General features: G+C 43.2%; 3 protein-coding genes across 4 annotated transcripts; 2 read left to right on the top strand and 1 right to left on the bottom strand.

The window, feature by feature from the left end:
* Window positions 1-1057: 1057 nt before the first annotated feature.
* Window positions 1058-4987, top strand: LOC123121303 (uncharacterized protein At1g03900). 2 transcript variants are annotated; one of them, XM_044541241.1, is made up of 4 exons: window positions 1058-1336; window positions 1420-1943; window positions 4110-4391; window positions 4548-4987. In XM_044541241.1, exons 2-4 carry the CDS (start codon window positions 1452-1454, stop codon window positions 4614-4616), a joined length of 843 nt encoding a protein of 280 aa, XP_044397176.1. In that variant the 5' UTR covers window positions 1058-1336; window positions 1420-1451; the 3' UTR covers window positions 4617-4987. The 2 variants fall into 2 exon arrangements, with proteins under 2 accessions (XP_044397176.1, XP_044397170.1); XM_044541235.1 differs by having other exon boundaries at window positions 1105-1336; window positions 1417-1943.
* A 233-nt stretch (window positions 4988-5220) lies between these two features.
* LOC123121301 (serine/threonine-protein kinase tricornered) lies at window positions 5221-9736 on the top strand. Its single transcript, XM_044541223.1, has 13 exons — window positions 5221-6015; window positions 6383-6557; window positions 6645-6728; window positions 6817-7058; window positions 7165-7390; window positions 7530-7609; window positions 7693-7777; window positions 7887-8018; window positions 8149-8262; window positions 8352-8399; window positions 8509-8593; window positions 9321-9374; window positions 9448-9736. The coding sequence occupies exons 1-13, from the start codon at window positions 5813-5815 to the stop codon at window positions 9606-9608; spliced, it is 1689 nt and encodes a 562-aa protein (XP_044397158.1). The 5' UTR covers window positions 5221-5812; the 3' UTR covers window positions 9609-9736.
* Window positions 9737-22479: 12743 nt separating this feature from the next.
* On the bottom strand, window positions 22480-26000 carry LOC123121297 (vacuolar protein sorting-associated protein 2 homolog 3). Its single transcript, XM_044541207.1, has 11 exons — window positions 25812-26000; window positions 25541-25585; window positions 24868-24902; window positions 24566-24616; window positions 24375-24479; window positions 24220-24291; window positions 23945-24016; window positions 23696-23776; window positions 23556-23591; window positions 23411-23466; window positions 22480-22789 (listed from the first exon to the last, which is right to left on the bottom strand). Exons 1-11 carry the CDS (start codon window positions 25843-25845, stop codon window positions 22738-22740), a joined length of 639 nt encoding a protein of 212 aa, XP_044397142.1. The 5' UTR covers window positions 25846-26000; the 3' UTR covers window positions 22480-22737.
* Window positions 26001-27430: the final 1430 nt, after the last annotated feature.

Genomic DNA, 27430 nt, shown 5'->3' with positions numbered 1-27430 from the left:
ACGTCCGATGACCGAAATGCTATGTTCTGTGTTTGTAATATCGTCTACGTACTTGCATATGTTTGTATGAAAAGGGTGTAGGACATATGAGGTACGTGGTTGTGGGGAAGGCGAAATGGCAACTGCCCGGGCACTGCGAGCGGACGAGCCCTGACGCGCTCGTGAGTGTTTAGGAGCCGCAATTTGTAAATCATGGTTGTAGATGCTCTAAAGAACTTATATGAAGACTCATGTAACGTCCCACTCATGTAACACCAAACTTAAGATTGATATAGGTTGTTTGCCAATTGCAGACCTTCCTTTTAACCTGCCACCTAAAATGTATTAAGAGATTCTTTGAAAAAAAATTGTGGGCACAAGGTTGAACAACAACTAGCAAACAAGATCTCAAATAATAGTGACTTTTGATTCATCTATTTATGGTATCGTCACTTTTTTCTTTGATAAACACATAACAAGTGCATATGCTCACATACATGCACACACACACACTCAACCTGTGAACGTATACACACACATTTTATCCCTATAGATGCCTTTGAGAGGCAGATCTAACAACTTTTAAGATTGATGAATGCACCATAGACGTTAAACTCACTCTCTCTCATCCATGAAAATGAAAGCTCTTATTGAAAGGAAATGAAAACTCCGTTTGATCCGTGTGTAAATGCTCAAAACGTGGGTACCAGGCCTACGAGGAATATGAAATTACGGTAGTTGATGTCAAATTTGACAGTCCAATCACACTCGGCTGAATGTTTGCAAGACTTTACAAATAATTGACATACAATAAAAAAAGAAATTGCAATAAGGCTTGTGTTGCAAAACGCCGAGCACTAACCTAATTGCAAAGGCCCAACAACTCACGTAAGGATCGAAATGCTGTCTTCGGCTCCCTCGAACAACAGTTCGGGCGGTAGATCTTTTAGACAGACACGTAGCCGGATAGTTCATCGATATGAGCCCGCGTATTCCATGGTGCCCTAGGAGATATAAAATTAGGGTAGTTTTTAAAAAATAATTAAAATTAGGGTAGTTGATGTGAAATCTGACGGCGCAGGCACGCTCGACTGGACGTTTGCAAAGGAGACCCTGGAACAGAAAAGTCTCCCGATCAGAGGGGCAAATCGTTAAGCGTAACATTCTGATTTCTGCTGCTGCTTCTGCTGCTCCTCCTCGCACCTTCCACCCTGCGATACCACGTCTTCTCCTTCTCTACCTTTCTTCCCATCAAGAACCCAAATCCAAACCTCAGCTTGGAACGAATCCCAAGAGATTCCCCAAGAGGTTTTATTTTGCGTCAGATCAAGCCCAGAATCCGCCACTACCCGCCGAGGTGAGATGATCCGGATCTTTGGTCGTATGTTAGCACCCTCTCCTAATCTGATCTCGCGGACATTGTCTATTCGATTGTAGCAGCGAAGTAGAGCGGCGAGCGGCGAGGAGGGACCATGGCGTCGTTGCCAGAGGAGGAGGAGGCCTTCGAGCACACTCTGCTGGTGGTGCGCGAGGTGTCGGTGTTCAAGATCCCGCCGCGCACCACCAGCGGCGGCTACAAGTGCGGCGAGTGGCTGCAGACGGACAAGATCTGGACGGGCCGCCTCCGCGTGGTGTCGTGCGGCGACCGCTGCGAGATCCGGCTCGAGGACCCGGGCTCCGGGGACCTCTTCGCCGCCTGCTTCGTGCTGCCGGGCCAGAGGGACAGCGCCGTCGAGACCGTGCTCGACTCTTCGCGCTACTTCGTGCTCCGCATCGAGGACGGCAGGGGGAAGCATGCCTTCGTCGGCCTGGGCTTCGGCGAGCGCAATGAGGCCTTCGACTTCAACGTCGCCCTGTCGGATCACGAGAAGTATGTCAAGAGGGAGCAAGATAAGGAGACCGGCGGTGAGGAGGCAGACGACAGCCAGATCGATATCCACCCGGCGGTGAATCGCCGGCTCAAGGTAACAGAAAAATGCCCGGCTTCTCTCTTTGCTATTGCTCAGCTATAGTGTAATCTGATTGATCAAAGCCTACATTTTCACTGCCAAATTAGTTGCTCCTTATCTTCATAAATGAATTGAAAATGTGTTCTGATACAAACTGTTTATCCAAGTAGGTGAAGTATCTAATATGCTGCTACAAAATGTCTTACTTCTTTGTTCAAAATAATAAGGGCCAGTAGGAAGTTACATAATGACCAAATGAACAATCACATATATGTTACTAATTGCTTTGTATGACATTTGGTGATATAGCTTACTTGCCCACTTCATTATTGCTTTATCTCCCACTTAGAGCATCTTCAATAGATGTAAAAATAACTGATTTTTACTTCACGAAGGCACAAAAACGGTGCTCCAATAGATGATGTAGATGCAAAAAAAAAAAATTGCTCGAGTTTTCTCCATGACGTAAAGTAGGGCACCAAGTGATGCAAATTTGCATCACTTGGGCAGCTCGAGCAAAACATGAGCAAAACGCGCGCAGCCCCAACTGCCACGCGGAACGTTCCCGCCGCGTGCTCGCTCTCCACCCGACCACCGCCGCCGGCGATTTCGGTCGGCAAGGCTGCGGCTGCCGCTCGTCCGTCCTCCTCTGAGTTTGCCGCGACCCCGCCTCCCCACCCCGTTACCCCGGATTGCCGCCGGAGGTGTCGCCATGCCAATTTGGATCTGCCGCTGCGCAGAGTTTCAGCCGATTCGGCTGTTGGACGGAGCGCCAACGCCTGTGTTGGCTCCTGGAGCTCGTGGTTGTCATCCATCGTAGGTCTTCTAGCGCCGCCGGAGCTACGGCTGGCAGGTGCGCAACCGCCGCGACCAAGCCGAGCGGCCGCTACTTTGGTCGGCATCGCGGGCGCCGCCTCGCCAAAATTACGGGCAGCCCCCTACTGGCACGCGTCAACGAGGCAGAGAGGCTCTATGACTGGCGCGACTACCATCTTCGAATATTGATGATGATTTGTTTGAGATGATTTAGGATTTATTTTGAGATGATTTGATTTTAAGATGATTTAGGATTTATTGGAGATGATTTTGATGTTATTTGGTTGAAATATGTATGAAATTGTGGAGCGGTTGTTGTGCGGCTGCCCTGTTTTACATCACCTATTGGAGCACTAGTACCCTATTTTACATCATGTGTTGGAGTTGGAGGTTTTTGGTGATGTAAAAAAACACTTTTTGGTGATGTAAATTTTACTCGAAGCACAATTTCGTGATGTATTTTGCATCATCTATTGAAGATGCTCTTGATTGTCGGTTCACTTTGTGCATATATCCTTGCATTCATGGTCAAGCAAAAGAACAATGATGGGTGTTGGTGGGCCATCCTGACTAGGGATGCAGGCAGACGTGTCCGCTTCCGTCCGCGCTGCCGAAATTGCACTAATCCTAATTACTTTAATAACCATGCTAGTTTTAATTATGGGTATGCGAACAGTCATGACATGCGGACGCCGTCTGCGTGCATCCCTAGTCTTGACACGACCCACTTGCACACCGCCTTAGGGCCTTGGCGAGGGATATATTAAGACCACATGAAGTGAAGGCAGCTATAGATGCAATGAATTTGGTTTTTAACATAACAGGCATGCCATGAAGATGAGAAAACATCGAACCAAACCACCGCAAAATTTAGTAAGGCGTTGTTAGATTGCACATATAGGTGAGAATTACCCGGTTACTGGTTTAGCTGGCCAAAAATGGTGTCAGACAATTGTATGTAGCGATCTAGGTTCTACTGGATTAGAGTCTACACATGAATTGTTCGTCCCATGTCCATTGTCATTTTTCTCCATGTGTATGTAACTTGTGCTCATCTAGTAGTCCTAGACAGGTGAAGCTTTGCTAGAGTTAGATTTCTGGTTATTATCACAAGGTTGATATCTGTGATATGATACACCACTTTTTTGGTCTATTATTTCTTATATGGATGCAAAAATTTGAAGCTGAGACACACTTTATCCAGTATCCTTGTAAGATGCATGCATGTTCTCTAATACGTGTAGTTTGTCTTTATAAGAGGTTAAGCCATCAGGGTAATGGGACTAATGTTTTTGCCTGATGCATGACCCATATGGTTGTATATCTGTTCCTGACCTTTGGATGATGGTGTCCCTGCTGTTGTAGGAAGGTGAAACGATTAGGATAAACGTGAAAAACAAGCCATCAACTAGAAGTGGCATGCTTTCCTCTGCTGGTTTATCTGGCGGGGCCACTGAAAAACCTAAAGCAAGCATGCTCCTTGCACCACCGCCAGGTGCAACCGGGAAGCTTCGGTCTCCGCTCCCACCTCCCCCTAACGACTCTGCATCTGCAAGAATGAGTTCTGGACCCAATGCTGGAACCAGGGCCTCAAAAGAACCTACCAAGAAAAGCATCGACCCCTTTTCAGATATTTCTGCTATAGAGGTGAGAATCAAATTTTGTACTTTCACTACAATCTCTACGCTTTTTGCAATATATGATTGTAAGTGATACCCGCCCAGCTTCTCATTTTGCTCTGTCTTGTCTTGGTGGCTTACACATCTCCTCTCTTCTCGGACTTCCATTATCTGTGGTATGCAGCGAAGCCTACCCTCATCCACCGAACTGGGACAAACAAAAAGCACTGGTGCCGGATGGGCAGCATTTTGACAACAGAATGCCATCTGCTGTGTCAGAGACAAAGAAAACTGTGTGACTGAAAAAGTACACAAAATTTCTACTCACTGGAGCCTGTACCCTATGAAATCACATGGTGAAAAATGACGATCTGCATCCACTTGGTACTTGAAAAATAAACCTTTGGGGAGGTGCTGCTATCTATCAAGGCATCAACCTGCATGGATTCAGGGAGCTCCGAAAGTCTGAGTATTTTCCTGAATAGAAGTGTGGGTTTCCTTGTTTGTCATATTTGTGTTTGCCAGATCTCATATACTGATACAAGAATCATACTGACCTCCACTTGTATTTCTGTCCTGAAAGATTTGAGAGTACTGTTTATGCGAAAAGCCTGTTTTATGCTATCATTTGCGAAGATTCGTTTGAAAACTAGAGCACGGTTATATTTGTTCTCTGCGCTGATCTGATAATGGTTTTATAGCAACAACCACCATACAAACATCTGGAATAGCAACATTGAACAGTCGTGAAACCAAGAATGATTTTGAATATGAAGTGTATACCTTAACAAAATGAAATTTAAAAACAAAAATTACCATTAGCAGAAGGGAACAAAACAAGCAATATGTGAGCATTTCGCCATACATGGACGCCAAGCACCATTGTTTCTATTTTTTTTATTTAAGTAGACGCCAGCATGATTTTGCCCATATCAAATGAAGAGAAGTAAAGCAAAGCCACAAAACTCATGAAAACGGTATCACAGCTTCAATAATTTTGGTTTGTTAGATTGTCAATGGATTGTTGTAGTCCCTCTCATCCATATTAATTGCCGCAGCTTTTGTACAACTTTATATGGATCAGAGGAAGTACATTTTTTTCCTTAGGAAACACACTCAACCAAAGCCACTCATTCAACTGTGTATTTTTAGCATCCCCTGTTTCTAGCCTACAGGCTGGCTTCTGTGCCACCAGCTAAAACATTTGGCGACTATATTTCGACGCGCTCGGGCCTAAAATTCAGGCCAAAATTCCCCACCATTTTGGAGCCATGCAAACAAAATTGTGATCCTAACTTCAGGGGCAGTTCATTCACATGTAGATGGATTTTTACCCCAAACAAATTTTGCCTCAGTCAAGACAAGTATTGAATGCAGTTTCTTCCTAGACAAGGGTGCCACATAGGCTTATGCATTTGATTGTTTCTTGCTCTTGTTATCCCGTTTGCAATGGATTCTGCAAGGAGCTGGTTCAACAAGCTCCAAACGAGGGAGAAATCCATCGGCAAGAAGAAAGATATGCCTCCAAGTGGCAAGGAAGGGACCGATGAAGCACCTTCCAGCGCGACGAAGCAAAGGGTCGCCGCGGCAAAGCAGTACATTGAGAAGCACTACAAGGAGCAGATGAAACATCTACAGGACAGGAAAGAGAGGTAAGTAATGAGGATCCGTGCTGCATCTTGGCCGATTGTCATAAGTTTTAACTGTCAATAAGGTCTAGTATTTTACCGGCCCATGATGTAATATGTTTGCTCATATGCAAAATAATAATTGTGAGACCTTTCACGTGTCGTTTCCGTACAACCTTGTGATCCTGATAAAAGAAATGATTGGATTCAGGAATATTTTGTGTGGTAATTGTAATATATGTATAAGTTGTGGATTAATGTAATCCTACGAACCATTAAGCATATATGCTCATAACATGATTTTGCTCGCGATAGGATTTTACATTGCTGGCCATGTTTAATTTCAAGAAATAATGCTTTAACTGGTGATTTTTTTTGTTTCACAATATAGACGGTATAGTTTTGAAAGGAAGCTAGCAGATGCCAATGTGTCTGAGGAGGAGCAGAACAACATCCTGAAGCAATTTGAGAAGAAGGAGACAGAGTACATGCGTTTGCAGAGGCACAAAATGAGTGCCGAGGATTTTGACCTGCTGACAGTGATAGGGAAAGGAGCATTTGGTGAGGTAGAACTTCCATGCAAATGTAGGCTCACTCTACGTCCTCTTTCCATCTGTTCTTTCTTCCCAATTGCTGCAAAATTTTCCTTCTAGGTTAGGATCTGCAGAGAGAAGACCACAGGGAATGTCTACGCAATGAAGAAACTCAAGAAGTCAGAAATGCTTCGCCGAGGTCAGGTATGACTATCTTGTGATAAGAATTCTGGGTGTGCGTTTACGTCAAATTATTCGCTCCATCGCTGATCATACATTGGATATCACACAGGTTGAGCATGTCAGAGCCGAAAGGAACCTCCTTGCCGAAGTGGACCACCATTGCATTGTGAAGCTGTATTGTTCATTCCAAGATAATGAATTTCTGTATCTCATAATGGAGTACCTTCCCGGAGGCGACATGATGACATTGCTGATGAGAAAAGACACATTGACCGAGGACGAGGCCAGGTTCTATGTCGGTGAAACAGTTCTCGCAATAGAAGCAATCCACAGGCACAACTACATCCACAGGTATGTGTTCGGCTCCTATAAATGGTACCTTTTTTTTTGCGGGAACCTATAAATTATACTTGGTATTTCAGAGATTTTCTTACGAACTTGGTGCTTGATCTTCCAGAGATATCAAGCCTGATAATCTGCTCCTAGATAGATATGGCCACTTGAGACTATCCGATTTTGGGCTATGCAAACCGCTTGACTATGCAGCCTTCCCTGACTTGAATGAGAAGGATGTCACGGCTAATAGAACATCATCGGCTCATGGTGATGGAAGACAGCAAACTACGCCGAAACGCACACAGCAAGAACAGCTGGAGCACTGGCAAAAGAACAGAAGAACTTTGGTCAGTATTACCTACACTTTATTGAACTGATCATTAATCATTAGTAGCTTATCCATAAATAAACTATGAGAGAGCTGTTGTTCGTTCGGCCGCTTTTGAACTGTTTCCATGTTTCTGACATGCCGTTAAATGATTGCAGGCTTACTCCACTGTTGGTACGCCCGACTACATTGCTCCAGAAGTTCTTCTGAAGAAAGGTTATGGGATGGAGTGCGATTGGTAAGCGTAATTTGTGGTATATCACATGCCATTGCATCTGTTGAGTTTCACTCAAATACAAAATGGTTTCCCACTTTGTTTAGGTGGTCACTTGGTGCTATCATGTATGAAATGCTAGTGGGGTATCCCCCATTCTACTCGGATGAACCTATGACAACTTGCAGAAAGGTAGTCATGTTTTCCAGGCTCCACATCTAGGTGATTTTCCAAGTTCTATTGTTCTCTGCTTTCATCTTATGCAATTTTGTTCTCGTCGCGCATATGTGGGCCATGACAGATTGTGAACTGGAGAACTCACCTTAAATTTCCGGAAGAAGCACGGCTAACGCTGGATGCAAAAGATCTAATAAGTAGACTCTTATGCAGCGTTGACCAACGCCTCGGTACAAAAGGTGCAGAGGAAATTAAGGTTGTTATGTGTCCTTTAAGAATGCCTTGAAACATGCCTCCGATCAGATATCTGAGTCCTTTAAAAGAACAGAAAAAATTGGTGCTACTACCGAATTTTTATTCATACTACTTTGCATGTTTAATATTAGGAGCACATCTGGTTTAATGAAGTAGACTGGGAGAAATTATATGAAACCGAAGCTGCATATTTACCTCAAGTAACGGATGAGTTGGACACTCAGAATTTTGAGAAATTTGAAGAGGTGGGCAGTTGGTTTTCTTCTAAATTATGTTATTCTTCATCTCTAGAAGTCAGTACAATTTTTTTTAAATATTTATGTTGTATTTGCAGTCTTCGGATCATTCTCAAGCTTCATCAAAGACAGGCCCTTGGAGGAAGGTAATTTGCATTTATATATAAACTCTTTCGTTAACATTACAAATTTCAACCTATGTATGCAACAATTTGGACCGCTTTTTCCCCATCTATTCTGTCATTTGCCTTGCAGATGCTTTCATCAAAGGACCTGAATTTCGTGGGCTATACTTACAAGAACTTTGAACTTGCGAATGATGATGAAGTTCTTGAAATGGGTACTGTGTACTTTCGACTTTCTTTGAATAACTATGTTTGCCTCTTCCATTGCCACCATTTGTTCTTGTTATAGCCGATTATATAAGCAGATGTACCATGATTCGAACTGTGTGAACATGTTGAAGTTATTCATCTTGTGTCAATTTTCAAAATTCATGAGTTTGTTATGCCACACGTTATTTTTTAGGTAGAAACATATCTATTTTGAATCATGAACTGTTGTGCTTGGTCTGACTTGAGCCTTAAACTATGAATCAATCAATATGAACCCAAAACTTTCTAATCCCGTCTAACATGAACCCTAATCTGGCTTTGAAAAGTTTTTTGCATTACACATGTCAAAAATATGAAAAGTGATGTATGGAATTATACGAAATTAAAAATCACAAACATTCCTCCGAATTTTGGAATGCTTACGAGAGAATCCCTTTTTTGTGTGTGTGTGTGTGTGGAATACAAATGATCGTGTTAGTTGAATTTGTTTCCCTTGTTCTTCATAGCATTCTCCATCCCCATGAGTAGTTTAAGAAATTTTTTCGAAACCTTAGACGACATAACAACCCTTCAAGACTTGACCGTGTTATTTAAATAGTGACTCTGAATCTTCAGAGTTTCAGGAAAGAATGCGGAAATTTACGAACAGCCATAAACAGTGGCATGCTATACCGTTACCATTTTGCTGCTTACTGACAATGCCTTGTTTTAACCCACTGCGCGCGCACACAGCTGGTCTGAAGAAGAAGGAGAAGGCGAAGAGACCAAACGTCATGTCCCTCTTCGGTACGCACCGTTTGGTGCTCAAATTTGATGTGTTCCTCTTGACGAAAAGCTTATGCTGCTATAATTACGATAGATGAGCCTGAAGGAGAGGAGCAGCAGCAAGCGGCCGGCGAAGACGACGACGACGGCGAAGGCAGCGTCCGGAACCGGAACACGGAGCCCGAGCTGACGAGGAGCCTCAGCTTGCCGTCCCCCTCCGCCGACAAGCACAGCCTCGCCTTACCAACGGATTAACGACGGCATCGCTTCTTTCCCTTTGTGTACTCTGGACCTTTACGCTACGTCATCAAGTCGGTGCTGTTCCCTTGGATTGATCTATGTATGTCGTTATGCGTCGATCTAGCTCGTAGTGTTATTTCAAACCGGATTAGCTGAAGGGGTTAATACTGCACCTGCAAAAACGATTGGAAAAGCTACCTAGGAGTCTTCGGAAGGAAGGATAAACATGGTAATTGTTTATAATTAGGGTCCCGATAACTGCCACACGTGTGGTGTATCGGGTAGTTGTGCCACACGCCTCGTGTGGCATGGACAGCAACCAGCCCACACACCTACGTGTGGGCAAAAACAACTAATGCCCACACATCTCTTTTTTTCCCTCCCGAACCCACTCACACGCGTGCGTGTGGGCAAAGTTGATAACGCCCACACGCCCGTATGTCAGGCCTCGCACCCTCCTGGTCCCGCACGCCACGCGTGACGCCCACCGTGCGCACGCAGTTGCCATGGTCCAGACCCTCGTCCATGTTCGTTTAACTGCAGTTGCCATGTCGCTGAACTACGGTTGCCATGTCGGACAACTACAATTGCCATGGTTGCTCAACTGCAGTTGCCATGTATGGTCTGATCTAATGCAGTTGCCATGATTTCATAACTTTATGAGTTGCCATATACTAACACTAGGCAGTTGAGAGAGTTGCCATGTGCTCAGAAGCATGCTAGGGCAGTTGCCATGTAAAAAGGAAAAGTTGCCATCTGCTTACGTGCACGTTAGGGCAGTTGCCATGTACGTGCACGTTGGGGCAGTTGCCATGTACCATGCAAAAACACATGGCAACTCGGTAAAAGAGAGTTGCCATCTGTTTACGTGCACACTAGGCAGTTGCCGTGTACCTTGCAAAAACACATGGCAACTCGGGTAAAAAAAGAGAGTTGCTACCTGCTTATAAAGCACACTAGGGGCAGTTGCCATGTGCGTTGCGAAAACACATGGCAACTAGCAGCTTGGGTGTAGGAGAGGAGACGGGCGTGTGGGCGAGATGGCAAATGCCCACACACTAGCCCTTGTGTGTGCGTGCAAAGTGGCGTGTGGCGCGAACTGCTGAACGCCCACACACCGGCCCTCCGTGTGGTAAAACAGATGTGTGTGCGACTTCTCTCACACACCACACACGCGAGTTGTCCTACTTGGCATACAAAATCAGCTAATTCGTGCCAAGATTCGTGCAGAAGTTACTGGATGGTGATGGAGACGTGTGGGTGAGTTGGCTAATGCCCACACGTGTGGGCGTTAACATTTCCGTATAATTATTTAGAGGATAGCATTCTTTTTGGACTGCAATACCTAGCGAACGTTGGTTGGGAGGAATGACATTTGCGAACTTTTTGCTAGCAGTTTTTTTAAATTCGCATGACATTTTCTTAGCATGACAATTTGTTCGTAGGATTACATTTTTCTTCAGAGGAAGGCATTTTTCTCCTAAAAATGCCACCGTTTATTCTCACGTCGCAACTAAAACCGCAAAAAAGATGCGTTCGCTTGCCATCCCCTCCCAGAAAACCTCATAAAAGTACAATTATTTGTTGTACCGTTTATTTTATTTTATCCGTCTATCAATTCCTACCGTCCCATGCAATTTAATATTATAACTAGCACGACAAGAAGCTTGACAACCTTCTTCACGTGTTGGGGACAAGTTTATGTTGTGTTTTGTGTACAGGTATCAATAACTTTTTTTTCGCTGCAAAACTTCTGATCTATTCATCTTCAATCATGACAGTTCTCATCAAAGTCCAAACAGACTTGGATCCTCGCCCGTTGTCTGGTTAGCAGGGCCACCGTTGCTACCTATCGTAGCGCCGTACAGGAGGAGGTATCTCATACCCTGTTCCTATCAGCTGGGGTGGTATCTCATACCCCATCTCCTGACCTATTTTTGCCACAAGGCCCAAAATCGTTTGGATAGCCTTGTCAACAAACATGATGTCGTGTATGTTCGTGTCTGACACAAACCCTCTAGTTCAAGGACACCTAGCAGCACCCCAATTTCATGAGCCCACTGCTAGACGTACAAGACATGCGAAGGTGCAATATCTGGAATGACAAATGTGCTTGATATTTATGAGGAGTCTTTCTACCATTCAACATGCATAGAAATAGTTTCATGAGCCCACTGCTAGACGCACAAGACATGAGAAGGTGCAACATCTGGGGTGGCAAATGTGCTTGATATTTATGAGGGATTTTTCTACCATTCAATTTGTATAGAAATAGAACCAATATCAATCACAAACAAATAAATATTTCATGAATAGTATGTCTCCTCCATGAAGGTCCTCCGGCCGGTCCTGACTCCAATAGCGTGGTCGGATCTCCATCCAAGCAACGCGGTTGTTCTATGTCCTTCAATAATAGTACAACCAGTAATGAATTACAGACAATCACAAGCCGACACGTAGGTTGTAGTATATTATAGTGATAGTGCTTAGGCTCTAGCCGATGATGTGGCCGCTAGTGCAAAGGATAATCTTCAGAATATGTTACAAGTTGGCTATTTTAGCTTTGAGGTCCCATCAACTGAACCGAAGAAGAATGTTGTCAAGCCCAATTTTAGAAACCTCCATGCAGATGGCGTTTTGTTGGAAATAGGTTCCAATCTGATTCCTATGTAGCTGCGTGATAGAGCAGAGTTTTATTTTGTTTTCTATGTCTACTAGTGCTAGTCAGCATAGCCGGATAATTAATTAGTTAATATCTTGTTTATTTTAATTAGGAGAGAAAGGATCATGGGTTGGTACGATTCATACTAGGTTATTAGGAAGAGTCCAAAGTCGGTTTCGTTTTGAGCCTACGCGCTCCTTAAATAAAGGCCATAGGCCGTGTAACAGGTTCAGATTTGTTTTTGATCGTGAGTTAAATAAAACTACAGAAAACGTCTTATGTCGGGGGACACCAAATATCTTCGTTGATGATCCATCATCCATCGGGATTTTGTTGTTGCTGCGTGTGGAGTCGATCCAATCTACTCGACGAAGTTTTTGATCTTACGGTCTTGCATCTTTGCTCGATCGGAATTTCTTGTTGCTACTGCTAGTACCGTGAAAGGTCGGGCCGACGAACGACTCACCATCTAATCGAGTCTATATTAAGTGGTATCAGAGCTAAGGTTGTTCACGGTACTGTGTTGATCAAGATGTCAACCCCAGTCAACAAAGATGGCGAGGCTGCTGCTGATTCATAGGAAATTGTATGTCCAGTGTACGCGGATGATATTCCTCAAAATACCCGGGCTAGTTTTGACCACACGTGCAACTACGTCAAGCAATGACATGACGCGCTCGAGGTGAAGCTTGGCAAAAGGATTGATGTTCTGATCGCCTGGTTGGACGCTCTGGCGGACACCATCAATACGCCGACGACTAATTCTACACCACCACAGGCTGCTCCAGTTGCTCCCCTACGTTATGCACCAGCAGCTCGCGACAGACATGCCGTCGTGCATGATCGCCGTTTGGCGGCACAACCACAGGCTAGAGATGATGGACTTGATGACGGTGTTGATCATGAGGCGGGGTACGCGCCACAACCGCGACACTTTGAGCCCGTCCTGAAGCTGCCACTCATGGCGGAGCGCATGACCAAGTTGGTCAAGCTGCGCGTCTGCCTTTGGATGATAGAATTGGGTGCATAAAAATTTCAATTCCTTCGTTTTTAGGCAAGTGCGAACCAGAAGGCTATTTAGAGTGGGAGATGGGTGTTGATCAAACTTTTGATGCCCATCATTATGGTGAAGAGAAGAAAGTTCAACTTGCTGAAATTGAGTTCACCGGTTACGCGCTAATTTGGTGGAATCAAATTTGTCGTTTAAGACATCGGCCGATGAGTGGCGGGGGATGAAAGAATTCATGAGGCAACATTTTGTTCCTGAGCACTATAAAAGAGATATGTACAACAAGTTACAACTGCTATCTCAAGGTAATATGAGTGTTGATGAATGTTCAAGGAGATGGAATTGCTTATGGTACGTACAGGGACAACTCAGGATCCAGAGGCGACCATGGCGCGCTTCTTTAATGGGTTGAACATAAAGGTGCAAGATCGTGTAGAGATGGTTGTTTATTATAACATACAAGATCTTGTGCACCAAGTTGTGCATGCAGAGCAGCAAATTAAGCGACGCCAAACCAATGTTTTTTACAGCACCACTAACTCATGGCGACGTCCTCAGCAAAATCTGATGATGGCGCACGACGTCAATTCCAAGATGGCGTCATCAAATCGATCTAATGGTTTACTTCGGAAGAATGTTCCAAAAATAGGAGCATCAATAGTTGATCTAGGTGCACAGTCAACCACACGTACCAGTGATATAGAGTGCTACAAGTGTGGAGGAAGGGGACATATGAGGCATGAATGTCCTAATGAAAAAGGAGTGTTGCTAACAAGAGATGGCTATGCATCTGCTAATGATGAAGAGGCAGTTTCTGACACTTGTAGTAAAAAATCCGAAGAAACTGAAAAGCTGACCGCGAATTTTGAAGCTGTTGAATCATACCCGTCTTTGATGGTGCAGCGAGTGCAAGAGGATCACGTTGAGGATAAGGGGCGGCGTTGGAACATTTTTCAGACTCAGTGCAAGGTCAACAACACCAATTGTAAGATGATCATCGACGATGGAAGCTACACTAATTAATGCTATCAACAGGGAATTGGTGGACGCTTTAGCGTTACCTATGTGGAAACATCCGCAACCACATTGCATTGAGTGGTTATACCAGTCTGGCAAACTCAAAGTTACTCACAAGGTGCGGGTGAATTTTTCAGTTGGTGACTACAAAGCCATAGTAATTTGTGATGTCTTACCAATGGATGCATGCCACTTGTTATTGGATAGGCCATGGCAATATGATCATCGTGCCACACATGATGGGAGGTCGAATACTTATTCTTTTTGGGATGCTGGAAGCCGATGTATATTGCGGCTAATGTTTGCCAATGCTATAAAAAATGATGCTATTGTCACAATTAAAGGAAGGTCGCCAAAGCTACCACGAAACCGAGGATGGCTTCGTTTCAAGGGGGAGGGGATGATGTGGCCGCTAGTGCAAAGAATAATCTTCGGAATATGTTACAAGTTGGCTCTTTTAGCTTTGAGATTCCATCAACTGAACCGAACAAGGATGCTGTCAAGCCCAATTTTAGAACACCTCTATGCAAATGTTTTTTTTATTGGAAATAGGTTCCAATCTGATTCCTATGTAACTACGTGATAGAGCAGAGTCTTGTTTTGTTTTCTATGTCTACTAGTGCTAGTCCCGTACCTTTTTGGTTGTGATCGGCGTGGCCAAATAATTAATTAGTTAATATATTGTTCAGTTTAATTAGGAGAGAAAGGCACATGGGTTGGTACGATTCGTACTAGGTTATTAGGAAGAATCCAAGTCGGTTTTATTTTGAGTCTACACACTCCTTAAATAAAGCCATAGGCTCAGCGTGGCCAAATAATTAATTAGTTAATATCTTGTTCAGTTTAATTAGGAGAGAAAGGGGCATGGGTTGGTATGAATCATACTAGGTTATTACGAAGAGTCCAAGTCGATTTCATTTGAGTCTACGCACTCCTTAAATAAAGGCCATAGGTCATGTAAGAGGTTCAGATTTGTTTTTGATCGTGAGTTAAATAAGACTACAGAAAACGTCCCATGTCGGGGACACCAAATATCTTTGTTGCTGATCCGTCGGGATTTTGTTTTTGCTGCGTGTGGAGTAGATCCAATCTACTCGACGCAAGTTTTTAATCTTACAGTCTTGCATCTTTGCTTGACCGGAATTTTCTGTTGCTACTGCTAGTACCATGAAAGGTCAGGCCGACTGTTGACGCTCGAAAATGGCATGATGGCAAAGAGTGACTTGAGGCTATAATGAGATGATGTTAAAATTAGGAGTTCATGTCACCACTGGATGGCTCTCTTCAAGCCGATCAAAATAAATATAGAGATGGTCCAAAATGAAGCTCGGATGCAAAAGTTATGCCAGTCTTAGAGATGCTCGTATTGACACCAGATTAAAGAATGGCATGAAACTTAATTACTAAGGACTTAGATGGAAAATGTTACAACTGCAAAGTTCTTCGTCTCGTCGAAACGGACGATTTTTCCCCATCCGAGATCGTATGCAAAAGTTACACGCAAAACCGTGGGCTGCAGCAATGTTTGGCCGGATCATTCGGGCCGCGATCCGGATCATCCGGGTAATTGAAGGACAAAGACACCAGAAGTTTGGCGCCGAAGCCGGATGATCTGGGTCCAGTCCCGGATGATCCGGGTGGAGGCCGGACAATCCGGGTAGAAGTCCGGACGTCCGGACAGCTTTCTCTGCTACAGACTTTAGAAAACGGCCCGAAACACCATCAAGATGACCTCAGATTAAAAAGTGTTCAACATGAAAGTTGTGCGTCTCGTCAAGGCGGTTGATTTTGGTATAAAAACCGTCCAAATCAGAGGTCGTATGTGGATTCTATAGCCAAAATAGTGATCTGCTGTCAGAAAACTGGACTAGGCCGGATCATCCGGGCCGGAGGTCGTGAGAAGTCGAGTTTGGTTAGATTTTGATGATTTGGACGGCAAGGCAAGTCCTTTCCTTGTACGAGAAGTCCATCCGCCTCTTATATAGATAAGAGGTTACGGCCGATTGAACAACAACACACAATCGAACAAATCTGCCTACACTTTTTACCTTTACTTTTCCTTCTCCCTTGTTCTTCTTCTTCCTCGTTCTTCGCATGTTTTTCTTGTTGCATGGCGGCGAACCTCGATGCCCTAGGGGCGATCAGGTCGACCTAGGGCAGCCCATAGCCACCGCGCGCCCTGACGGGGTCCCTCCCGGGCATGTGAGGTTCCGGGTCCTCAAAAGCGCCCGCCGGATTGCTCGCGTACCGCGCTTTCGGACAGGTCTCCTTCGACGTGAGTTGTGGTGCATCACCCCCGGCGTCGAGGATACACGGTGACGTGTTCGTGTGCGAACACACTTTTTCGCGACTCCGCCGGGGACGAAGCTTTGAACGGTCTCCGGCCTGTTCTTGCTACGAAGAGATCGTCATCTAGGGTTTGCAATCTACAAAGGTAGCATGAATACCCAATTCACATATGTAGATGCAAATAATGCGTATGTTGTTGCTAGATCATCTAATGAGCATAATGTATCGGCTAGCCCTAGCTTTATCAATCATGCATCTAATTATGTGCAAGGGCCGTTGCAACAAAATCTCCATGATTCTACTTCATATAGTTTTAGCAACATGCAACATATGTAACCCAACTCCCATGCATCGGCAACCCCACAAATTTATATGTCGATGAATAACATGATGAGTTCAGTTAATCAAGTTGAGACACCCTATGTAGGAACTTCCAATGGTATGCAACAAAGTGTTTCAAGTTTTTATTCATCGGCAAAGAACTTGCAGTACGCTAATCCAAACGTGCCGGTGGATAGGGGAATTGGCCATGTTACTACTAGTTCTTTGACCAATTACCCTCAAACATCATATGCTATGCCTAACGCTACTAATTTTTTGGCACCACACGCAACTGTTGATGTCCATAATTCGGCTCCGCACCTTCATGGTCATGGCCGAATAAGTGAAACTTCTGCAGGAGCACAAATGCCTTCACCTACTACCGTGGCATATCATGTTCCCCTTACACAATTACAGAATTTCGGCAACATCTCATTGCCGAAAGAGTCTAAAACCATTGGGGGGCAACCATATCCAGACTAGGTAATTGAGAACAAGCTTACATTCTCTTGGGATTTGTGCAACTCTATTCGCCAGGACCTAACAGAAGGCGGGAAGCCTCATGATTTTGCTGCTGTAAAAGCTAGAGTTGTGCAAATGATGCAGTCCCTCAGTGTTGTACCATCCAGTGTGCCACCTAAGCAATCGCAAAGTTTCGGCACCTCATTGCCAAAAGAGTCTCAAAGTATTGGGGGGCAATCTCATGACGAGTGGATGGAAATTGAGATGAAAAAGTTTAAAGCTCGCCAAGCTGACATGTGGGCTAAAATTAGACGAGAACGAGAAGCCTTGCAAATTCAAAAAGATAAAGTTATTGATTTAGGTGACAAAGAAAATTCGATTATTAGAAAAGCCGAATCAAGTAGTATATATTTTGAGTCCATCAAATCCAAAGAGGCAAGCATTGTCGAGAAAGGGCATGGAAAGCATAGCAAAACAACCATACTTGATTTTTCCGAAGTCAATGGAACCTACTTCCTGTCCTATGAGTTCCGTGCCATCGAAATTGACAAGCCCCAAGGACAAGAACAAGTAGCCGAACAAAGTTCGGCTGACATGGATCTTCAAAGCAATGATGCACGAAATCAAGAAAAAGATGATGACAAGGTGTTGGGGAGCCATCCAAAGACAAAACAAGATGTTCTTCAAGTGGCACCACCATCATGCTCTCCCAACATATTTGAAGAGGTATGGCTATCAAGTAATTTACCTGTTTTCAGATTTGGTCACAACTTTATTGTTGATGCATCTATTAGACAAATCCTCACAAGTAATTTCGAAAGACCAATGAAGAAGGGTAATTTACTTGTTAGCAATAAAATTGTTATTTAGCATATCGGTCAACCCATTGCGCCATTTATAAAGACCGATAATGACTTGTTGTTGCAGCTAGGGCTTTCCCCATTGCTTTATCTAGAGTTCATATCTAATTGGGTGGCTTTGCTTATTTATTACTTGGCTTTCATTTGGTCCCAATTGAGACATGTATGCTCTAACTATTATTGTTTCAGAAATTTAAAGCCAAGATTAAATTCTTTTGAGAAAACCGATGCTATTATGGTATCTTATCGAAAGACATCGGATATAGAGTGCAAAACATATTGCATAGTCGAATGGGGAGATTCCAAATCTGAACCATTCGTTTGCTTACGTCCAAAGCCGTTCGCACACCAAGATCGGCTAGAAAACAAAAAGTATACCTTCGATTCAAACATGTGTGATCAAATCTTTGATTTGTTGTTAAAAACAATTATATTAGAATTCTTGATCACCATGTCAAGCCATCTATCCAAGGACAAATGTATTGTAAGTTGCATGATTTGTTCAAGCATAGCTTTGAGGATTGCAATATGTTTCGTCAAATAGTTAAATTGGCCATTGATAAAGGACGATTGAAATTTGTTGAGACACCAAGAGATGACCAGTCTATTCCGATTGGTCTCAATGGCAGAAAGTTTTTGCATCGGCTGCTTCAAGCCAATCCATTTAAAGAGGAGGTAAAACTGCAGGTGATGGGATCAATCTTTCAAGTAAAGAAGTTGTTGAAGAGCATAACGAACATAATTTTGAGGGCGAGAATTTCATCGAAACTACAATGGAGGCGCCAAGAACTGGGGGGGGGGGCAGCAAGCAAATCCAATGATTGATAAAAGCAAACCAAAAGAAAACAAAGGCCGAAATAAGCGCAAGTGTAAGAGTTCAAAAATCACCTTCGCTGAACTATTGGATAAATATCAGAAGAAGAGTGAAGAGAAGAATGCTTAGCGGCCCAATCATGCAAAGAAACCAAAATCAACCCCAAGGCGCAAATATGAGGATTGGTATTGGCAAAGTGAGAATTTTAATGCAACATATTCGTATCCTTATTTTGGGCCGCCAATGCAAATGCCGTGGATGCCTTCCTATGTTCATATAGATCCATATTCATCATGGTACAAATATGATACAAGGGCACATTCTCCATCTTATTTTAGACCATCTCACCAATACTATGCAGCTCTAAGAAGATCAACATTTGAACAATCACGCTTCAAAGACCGTTTCAATCATAAGGAATCGATCCAGAGCTCAAGGAAGAAGAAAGAGGTGGTAAAGTAAGTTTACCACGTGAAAAGAGATGCTCGTAAGTGTGCTACTTCAGATTTGATCTCAAATAAAAAAGAGCCAATGAAAGTGTTTACATTGGCTACTAAAGGCAATGAGATGAAGCAACCAATTATTAAAAGTCAAAGTGCCAAATCTGAAGAAAAGAAGTTGAGAATGCACAAGGCCAAAAAGGAATTGCCATTGGTCAAGACAGAACCACAACCGAGATGCCCACTCAGCTTATCGTATTGGCAAAAGAAGAAATTACAAAATCTTAGTGCACAAGAGCTGAGAAAGAAGAACATGGCATTGGTTCCCAAGAGGATCAATCAAAACAAAAATGATGCGCATGCTTCTATTGCAACAAGTATGATAAAAGTGAAGAAAGAGAAGGATGGAAGCAACAAACAATTAAGTCGAAGGTGTGCATCACAACATCAAAATTTTCGGTTAGCACATCATCCATTTTCTTCAACCATGCCATTGATGTCTTTGCCATGGAATTCATCCCTAGGTATGATCAATTACCCTCCATGGATTTATTTTGATCCATGGATGCAACATAATTTTCTATATCATGAGAGGGTATTACCAAATCACTATACATTTGGTTAGTTACATTTTTGTTGCTAATACAAGGGGCCGAAATATTTTATTGCTATTTTATTTGTTTGTTTCGGCTATACATAGTTTGGTGGGTGAACTCTACATGGCCCTCATGGTAATGGCCGATATTTATCTATCGCCCTAAGAATATGTCAAATCATGGCCGGTGTAATATCCTAACATCGTGCTTAGTTCAATAGGAGACCAAAACAAGCCTCATGCCACTTAAAATATTTCTGCACAATAATCACAGCTGAATATGAATTTTTATTCGGTTTGGAGCTTTTGGTTGCCATATGTGCTATACATATTGAGGCTTTCGATGATTTGTTATGAGTAGTACAACAAATATACAAGGATTATCAATGTTTTGACGAATCACTTATAATTTATCTTGAGGCACGTCTAGATGTAATATCTTCCTTGGGTTGCATGAAATTATTCCCACATCTAGACATGACAATTCAAAAGAGTTGACACAGCAAAGCATCCGGCTACTATGTTACTCTTGGTGCATTGCATTTCTATCAATAGCCGATGCTTAGTCTCGTCAGAATAGGTAAGGCCGAACCGAAGTCCACCGCTTCGACCACTAATGAATTTTTCTTATGCAGGCGAAAGTAAGGATTGGAGAAAGTTTATTGTTGATTATCTGCAAAATCCTAGCAAAATGGTGAATAATATGGTTCCGAGGATGACCTTCAGATACATATCTGTGGAACTTTATCATTGGATTGTTAATGAAGTTGAGAAGGTTTCACGAAAGTTTGCATCAAGGATTCAAACAAATAATAGCCGATATATATTTATCGCCCTAAGCACATGCAAAGTGGCCGATGGAGTGTTGACATTGTCCTTAGCACCAACACGGTACAAGTTATTTTTCGGCACGCTAGTTTTGCCAAAAAACAGGGGGGCATGTATTGATGCTCGAAAATGGCATGATGGCAAAGAGCGTTACAGTCTTGCATCTTGCATCTTTGCTTGACCGGAATCTTTTTCTGCTACAGACTTTAGAAAATGGCCCGAAACACCATCAAGATGACCTCAGATCAAAAAGTGTTCAACATGAAAGTTGTGCGTCTCGTCGAGGTGGTTGATTATGGTATAAAAACCGTCCAAATCAGAGGTCGTATGTGGATTCTAGAGCCAAAACAGTGATCTGCTGTCAGAAAACTGGACTAAGCCGGATCATCCGGGCCGGAGGTCGTGAGAAGTCCGAGTTTGGTTAGATTTTGATGATTTGAACGGCAAGGCAAGTTATTTTCTTGTACGGGAAGTCCATCTGCCTCTTATATAGATAAAAGGTGACAGCCGATTGGACAATAACACACAATCGAACAAATCTACCTACACTTTTTACCTTTACTTTTCCTTCTCCCTTGTCCTTCTTTTTCCTCGTTCTTCGCATGTTCTTCTTGTTGCAGGGCGGCGAACCTCGAGGCCCTAGGGGCGATCAGGTCGACCTAGGGCAGCCCATAGCCACCGCGCGCCCTGACGGGGTCCCTCCCGGACGTATGGGGTTTCGAGTCCTCAAAAGCGCCCGCCGGATTGCTTGCGTACTACGCTTCCGGACAGGTCTCCTTCGACGTGAGCTGTGGTGCATCACCCCCGGCGTCGAGGGTACACGGTGACGTGTTCGTGTGCGAACACCGACGAACGAGTTGTCATCGAGTCGAGTCTATAACAACGGACTTGACAAACCCATGACTCGCATCTTATACATGAGGCATACCATTCACCGCAGACACAGCCCAGGAGCGAATACTGTAGCAACATCGCTGTAGATGGCACTGCACGCGAATCACTGTAGTTTGGGTATTGTTCACGAGTTCATGTAGACGAATCACTGTACACGAATCACTGTACGCGAATCACTGTAGTTTGGGTATTGTTCACGAGTTCATGTAGACGAATCACTGTACGCGAATCACTGTAGTTTGGGTATTGTTCACGAGTTCATGTAGACGAATCACTGTACGCGAATCACTGTAGTTTGGCTATTGTTCACGAGTTCATGTAGACGAATCACTGTAGTTTGGGTACTGTTCACAAAGATCCATCCGTCGATCTTTGATCCAACATTTTGGAGAGGGGGGCCAGGCACCATACTGTTCACCGGTGACTTGTCCACAGCAAGTCACCGGATCTCAGTTGGGTGGGGGGCCTCTCACTGAACTATCACTGGACGGTCCATAAACTGGCATAACGCCACCATTAATGTGTAATTTTGGTCCTGGACTGGGTTGTGCCCGTGTGCCTTACTTTGGGTCCAGAAACGAATTTTAATGTGTAACCATCTCAAAGAAGAAAATGAAACTAGCTTGTAAAAGAAGCACATTAAACCTTACGAGCAAAAAGATACTAAATATCTCGACTTTTTACACTAAGCACTGTAACTACCCAAACAAATCACTCCATTGAAGCATAAACTCATCAGTTCCAGCCTGCATGGCTACAGTAATAGCCAAGCAATCAAGCTTTTTACAGGACTCCCTTAAGATCAAACTCTGGCGGCGTCATCTGCCCCTCACTTTCTAGTAAACCACCCCCCATCCAATATTCACAAATGCAAAAAATGTCTTTCAGGTCCCCAACAAGAATTTGAAGCCCAGGCACTCTGCGTGGAGAGAGGGTTGCAAAGGGGAGTCACTTTATGGATTTTTCAGAGCAGCCAGCCTCTGCTCGAGCTCTTCCAATTCCGAACTGTAAGCATGGTAACCAGTGTCATTAACATGGCAACTTATATCAGGTATAGGTGTAAATTCATGGAAGCAAGGGGAGCAGTCGTAAGCCCAATATTGAGTGAAAAAAAGATCAAGAGTACATAAATAGCTGTTGGAGATAAGTGTGTGTCAGCAATGGTCGAAGTAATAAGATCCTACACCAGATCATGTTTAATTCTTTTAAAGAAATGCAGACAAAATATCATGAATACAAAATCAAAGCAAGTGTTCTACTTCGAAACTACTTTATCCTTCTTTTTTATTCGGTACACAAAAACATATGATTACGACTTTAAGAGTTTACTCTTTTTAAATAGGATTTAATAACTATTCCGATGTGTTGCATAAGGACATCAGTGGGGAGCTAAGGTAGTCTTGATCCATCGCAGTTTGAAGTTCAAAAAATATATTACCTCCGTACCAAAAAGCTTGTCTTAGATCTGTCTAGATACGGATGTATCTAACGTGTCTAGATACATCTAAGACAAGCTTTTTGGGACGGAGGGAGTAGTAGCCTGGATTCCTTAACAAGGTATGAAGGGTCCAAGGGGGGTATAAAAATGAAGAAAATAAACGATTACAGATCCAGGATCCTGCATACCTCTCATCAGCCTGAACCTTCTTTCCAGCAATTCTTCCTTTGGGAGCCGAGGACAACTGCAAAACAATATCAGGAAGAGAGAAATTTAGAACAAGAGTTAGAATCATAGTAATGAAAAAGGGGTTGCACTGGTAGCTTCAAATACCTGTGAGGCAACGTCAACACCAATCTCGTCGAGCACCTAAAAGAGACATTGAAAAGAATGAATAATCGAAGAAACATGCTAGGTAGAGTCTTTCAAAGAGATGCTACCAATTTGGATTGAGGTTGGACACTGGAAATAACCTGGTTAGCAAGCTCTTCAGTTTCGTCCTCAGCCTGGTCATCGTCTAAGACATTGTCGATTGAGTCTGACATCATCTCGTTCTGCACAAATAACAAGGATAGTCAGTGCATACAGGTGCATACACTTTGTCATAATCTAATACACAGGAACCCATCACATGCTTGTGAGCTTCCCAGGAAAACAATGTAAAATCTTGTCAAATTGAAAGCAATCATTCTATGAAAGTAGGACGGCCATAAGTTGCATACCGTCATATCCATTTGTGCTGACTGCTTTTGGAATTCTTGCATTACTTTCATTTGCTTGGCGGGATCCATTTGCTGCAACAAAAGTAAAACAAAATTTATAGTAGAACATGTGTTCCAATTCTTACAAAATTGTGCTCTACAGCCCAGAACAAAGACATACAGAAAGTTACTACTGCAAGATATTTAAGTTCAAAGATACTGTGTTAGTATACACTTGGTTTTTAAATTTTAAACACCTGGAATGTATCATGCCAATAAGTTAGGTAGGCTATTACCTTGTTCATAGCTCCCATCGCTTTACTCGCACTTTGCATGCCAGCAGACACTGAAGTGTTGGCCTGCATCGCCTAAGGACAGAGTACGGCAACAAAATAAGAAAATTAACTCACCACCATGTGTGGAAGAAAGAAAAAACAAGGAAAATATTCACCTGTGTGTGTGTCGCGATGCCACGAATCTGAGCTCGGCTACCTTGTAAAGTAGATATTTTCTGTCTTAACCTGATCAGTTGACGGGCCAGAATTTTAGTTGCGGCCTGCCAAATAGAAGGGAATCAGGAGAACCATACTGCATGATTTAGAACAAAATTAGTGCGTCAAACTGAAATATAAGAAATAAAACCTCATTGCCAGTTTTTGCAGTCCTTTTGATTTCAGCAACTAGTCTCTTTTCCTAATTGGAACAAAAAACAAGGTGAAGCTGTGGTTACTGCTTGTTCAACTGGTAGAAATAAAATAGAGAAACACAGCAAGAAAATATGTGTGCGTCATATGGAGTGTGAAATATGTGAAGAACTACGTGGAGCAGGCTTTAACAACTTGTCAAATGACTGAACGTATAAAGTCATTCCATTGGCAGGTATCTTGAGCATTTTTTTTTCTCATTAACCACAAAAGACAGGGTATGTGATTAAACATACAGACCTCTTGTTGTAATGTCCCGATGTCCCTCTCAATACCTACAGATGACACATCTCAGGAATTAGATCATCTCGAAGCCTGCATAGTTGAACTATTGGGAGAATGGCTAGCATGCTTTTCTATAAAATGCCATAGTTGACATTAACCGAAATTCTCAACATGTGGTTTCTAGGACAGGATGCAGAATAGTATTTCCCTCCATGTTTCATAATCCAGTCAAACCTCAACTCCTTGAGTTTCAACAACTTTTTTAGCAAACATGCAAAAGCTTGGAGCGTATGTGTATTATGATACTGTAGAATGTAAGGAATCACAGATGGTATGTCAAACCGTGCTATACATCAGCCCAGGGCTGTGAGTACATAATATTCAATTTCAATCAAATTTCGAGCATTTGGGTAGCTGTGGCCATAAAATTAGTACCATTCAATTTACACAAAATAACAGGGATTGAACCTTAAATCAGAAGATAACCTAGATGGAAACTACAATTGCCTCGAACCGTTGATCAGAAACAATCGAATATAATGAAGCAGCCTTCGATTCAACTTGCATTAATTAGGTTCAAACTACAGCTAGCACATGTAACTTGGTATACTCTGACCTAATAACTAACTAGCATTTAAAAATGGCAATCCACTTGAGCGCCAAGTGTGCCGGAGTACAAACTACTCACCTCTTGTCGCGTTCGTCAGCTCCCGCTTGCTGTTCCTGATCGCCTCTGCACAGCAGAAACCGCAATCAGGGATTCAGAGCTCAGGGCAGAACGATTGAGCTAGACACAGGCGTACGAAACCCTAGGATCATCCCCGAAAGCAATCTGATCGATCAGAACTCGAGCTACGCAACGCCGGCGCGCGAAGCGCAAATTGGGAAAGGATCGCGTGAACCGAGGGCAAATTCGGTGAAATTTTGAACGGTGAGGAAGGGGAGGGGGTGAGTCGTACCTCGCGGCGTTGGCTTCTTCGCGAAGGGATTCATCGCTTCCTCGGTGCGCTCGCCGCCGGGAGGAATCGAGGAGGGGCGGTGGGGCGTGGGAGAAGAAGGCCGGCTAACGCGTACGTGGGGGGATGGATTGTTTGTTCGGGTTCTTCCTGGTAGTTGCGCGGAAGGGCTACCTCGACTGACCGACTGGTCCTTTTTTTTTTTCCTTTTTTATTTAAAAGAAAGGCAGAGCAGTTTCTGCCTTGTGCATTTCAAAACAGGTATAAAACCTGAGTGACCGAGGTCAACTACATGAAGGCAATGTTAGGACATGCATAATGATCCTATCTTAGCAATGCCACGTAGGATAAATGATGAGATGGATGAGAGAGAAATCTTAAGAAAAGGCTTGTCTTCTTCTATTTAAGAGAAGACAAGAGATGATCTCTTAACACAATATATCTCATCACGTTTTTAGGAATAGTTAATTATTAAAGATAAGGCTAAAAAATGACCCATTGTAGACATGTCATCTTGTCATCTCTACATGCAAAACTTAAGATAAAACTATCTTATCAACCATTGTACATGACCTTAGCACTGCATGGAAAGTGCGCCATTACCAAAGCCGTGCTAAGCTAGAAACAGAGGAGTAGAAGGAGTACATGTAAAGATACATGAGAGCCTATCTAAAGCTCTCCCACCGGTGAAGCATGACCTGCTGGTCTGCATTTTTCTTGAGTCAATTACAGCGGTGGTGCTAGAACTTGGCGCAAACGATCACTTTAGTGCTACAAGTTGTGGCATACATTAAAATGGTGTAAAAACTTGGCTTCGACGTGCAAATACAGTGCTTATCTCGCTTGTATACAGAATCAATGCTGACTAGGCGCGTGGAGCCCGCTGCCGCTGGATCGGGAGAAGGGGTGGGTGACTTTTTTTTTCTTTTCAGAAACACCCTCAAAATATATTTTTTAGAAAAATAAAACTATTGACGTGGGATTTTTTTTAATCTCTAAGATCAGTCGGGAGAGAGTGAAAATCACAGGCAGGAGCATGACCTGCTGGTCTGCATTTTTCTTGAGTCAATTACAACGGTGGTGCTAGAACTTGGCGCAAACGATCACTTTAGTGCTACAAGTTGTGGCATACATTAAAATGGTGTAAAAACTTGGCTTCGACGTGCAAATACAGTGCTTATCTCGCTTGTATACAGAATCAATGCTGACTAGGCGCGTGGAGCCCGCTGCCGCTGGATCGGGAGAAGGGGTGGGTGACTTTTTTTTTCTTTTCAGAAACACCCTCAAAATATATTTTTTAGAAAAATAAAACTATTGACGTGGGATTTTTTTTAATCTCTAAGATCAGTCGGGAGAGAGTGAAAATCACAGGCAGGAGAGTGTGAAAATTAAACTAAAAGTTGGGCTGCACACAATCGAACCAACGATCAGCAAATAGCGTGCAAGCCGGCTAGCCAATGAACCCACCTCGCTACCATGTTCGCTTTGGATAAGGACGTTATCTGTACTTAAGCAGTACGCATGTGGAACTTATATGGGCGGCCCATACTGCGGCAATTCTCACCGGTTGTTTTTAATTTATTTTTCTAAAATGTAAGTAATAAAATTTACGTTCAAATATT

This window comes from Triticum aestivum, chromosome 1B, assembly GCF_018294505.1.
Source record: "Triticum aestivum cultivar Chinese Spring chromosome 1B, IWGSC CS RefSeq v2.1, whole genome shotgun sequence".
Lineage (NCBI taxonomy): Eukaryota > Viridiplantae > Streptophyta > Magnoliopsida > Poales > Poaceae > Triticum > Triticum aestivum.
Note: the sequence above shows the minus strand (reverse complement) of the source record. Positions and strands in the feature narration are given on the sequence as shown.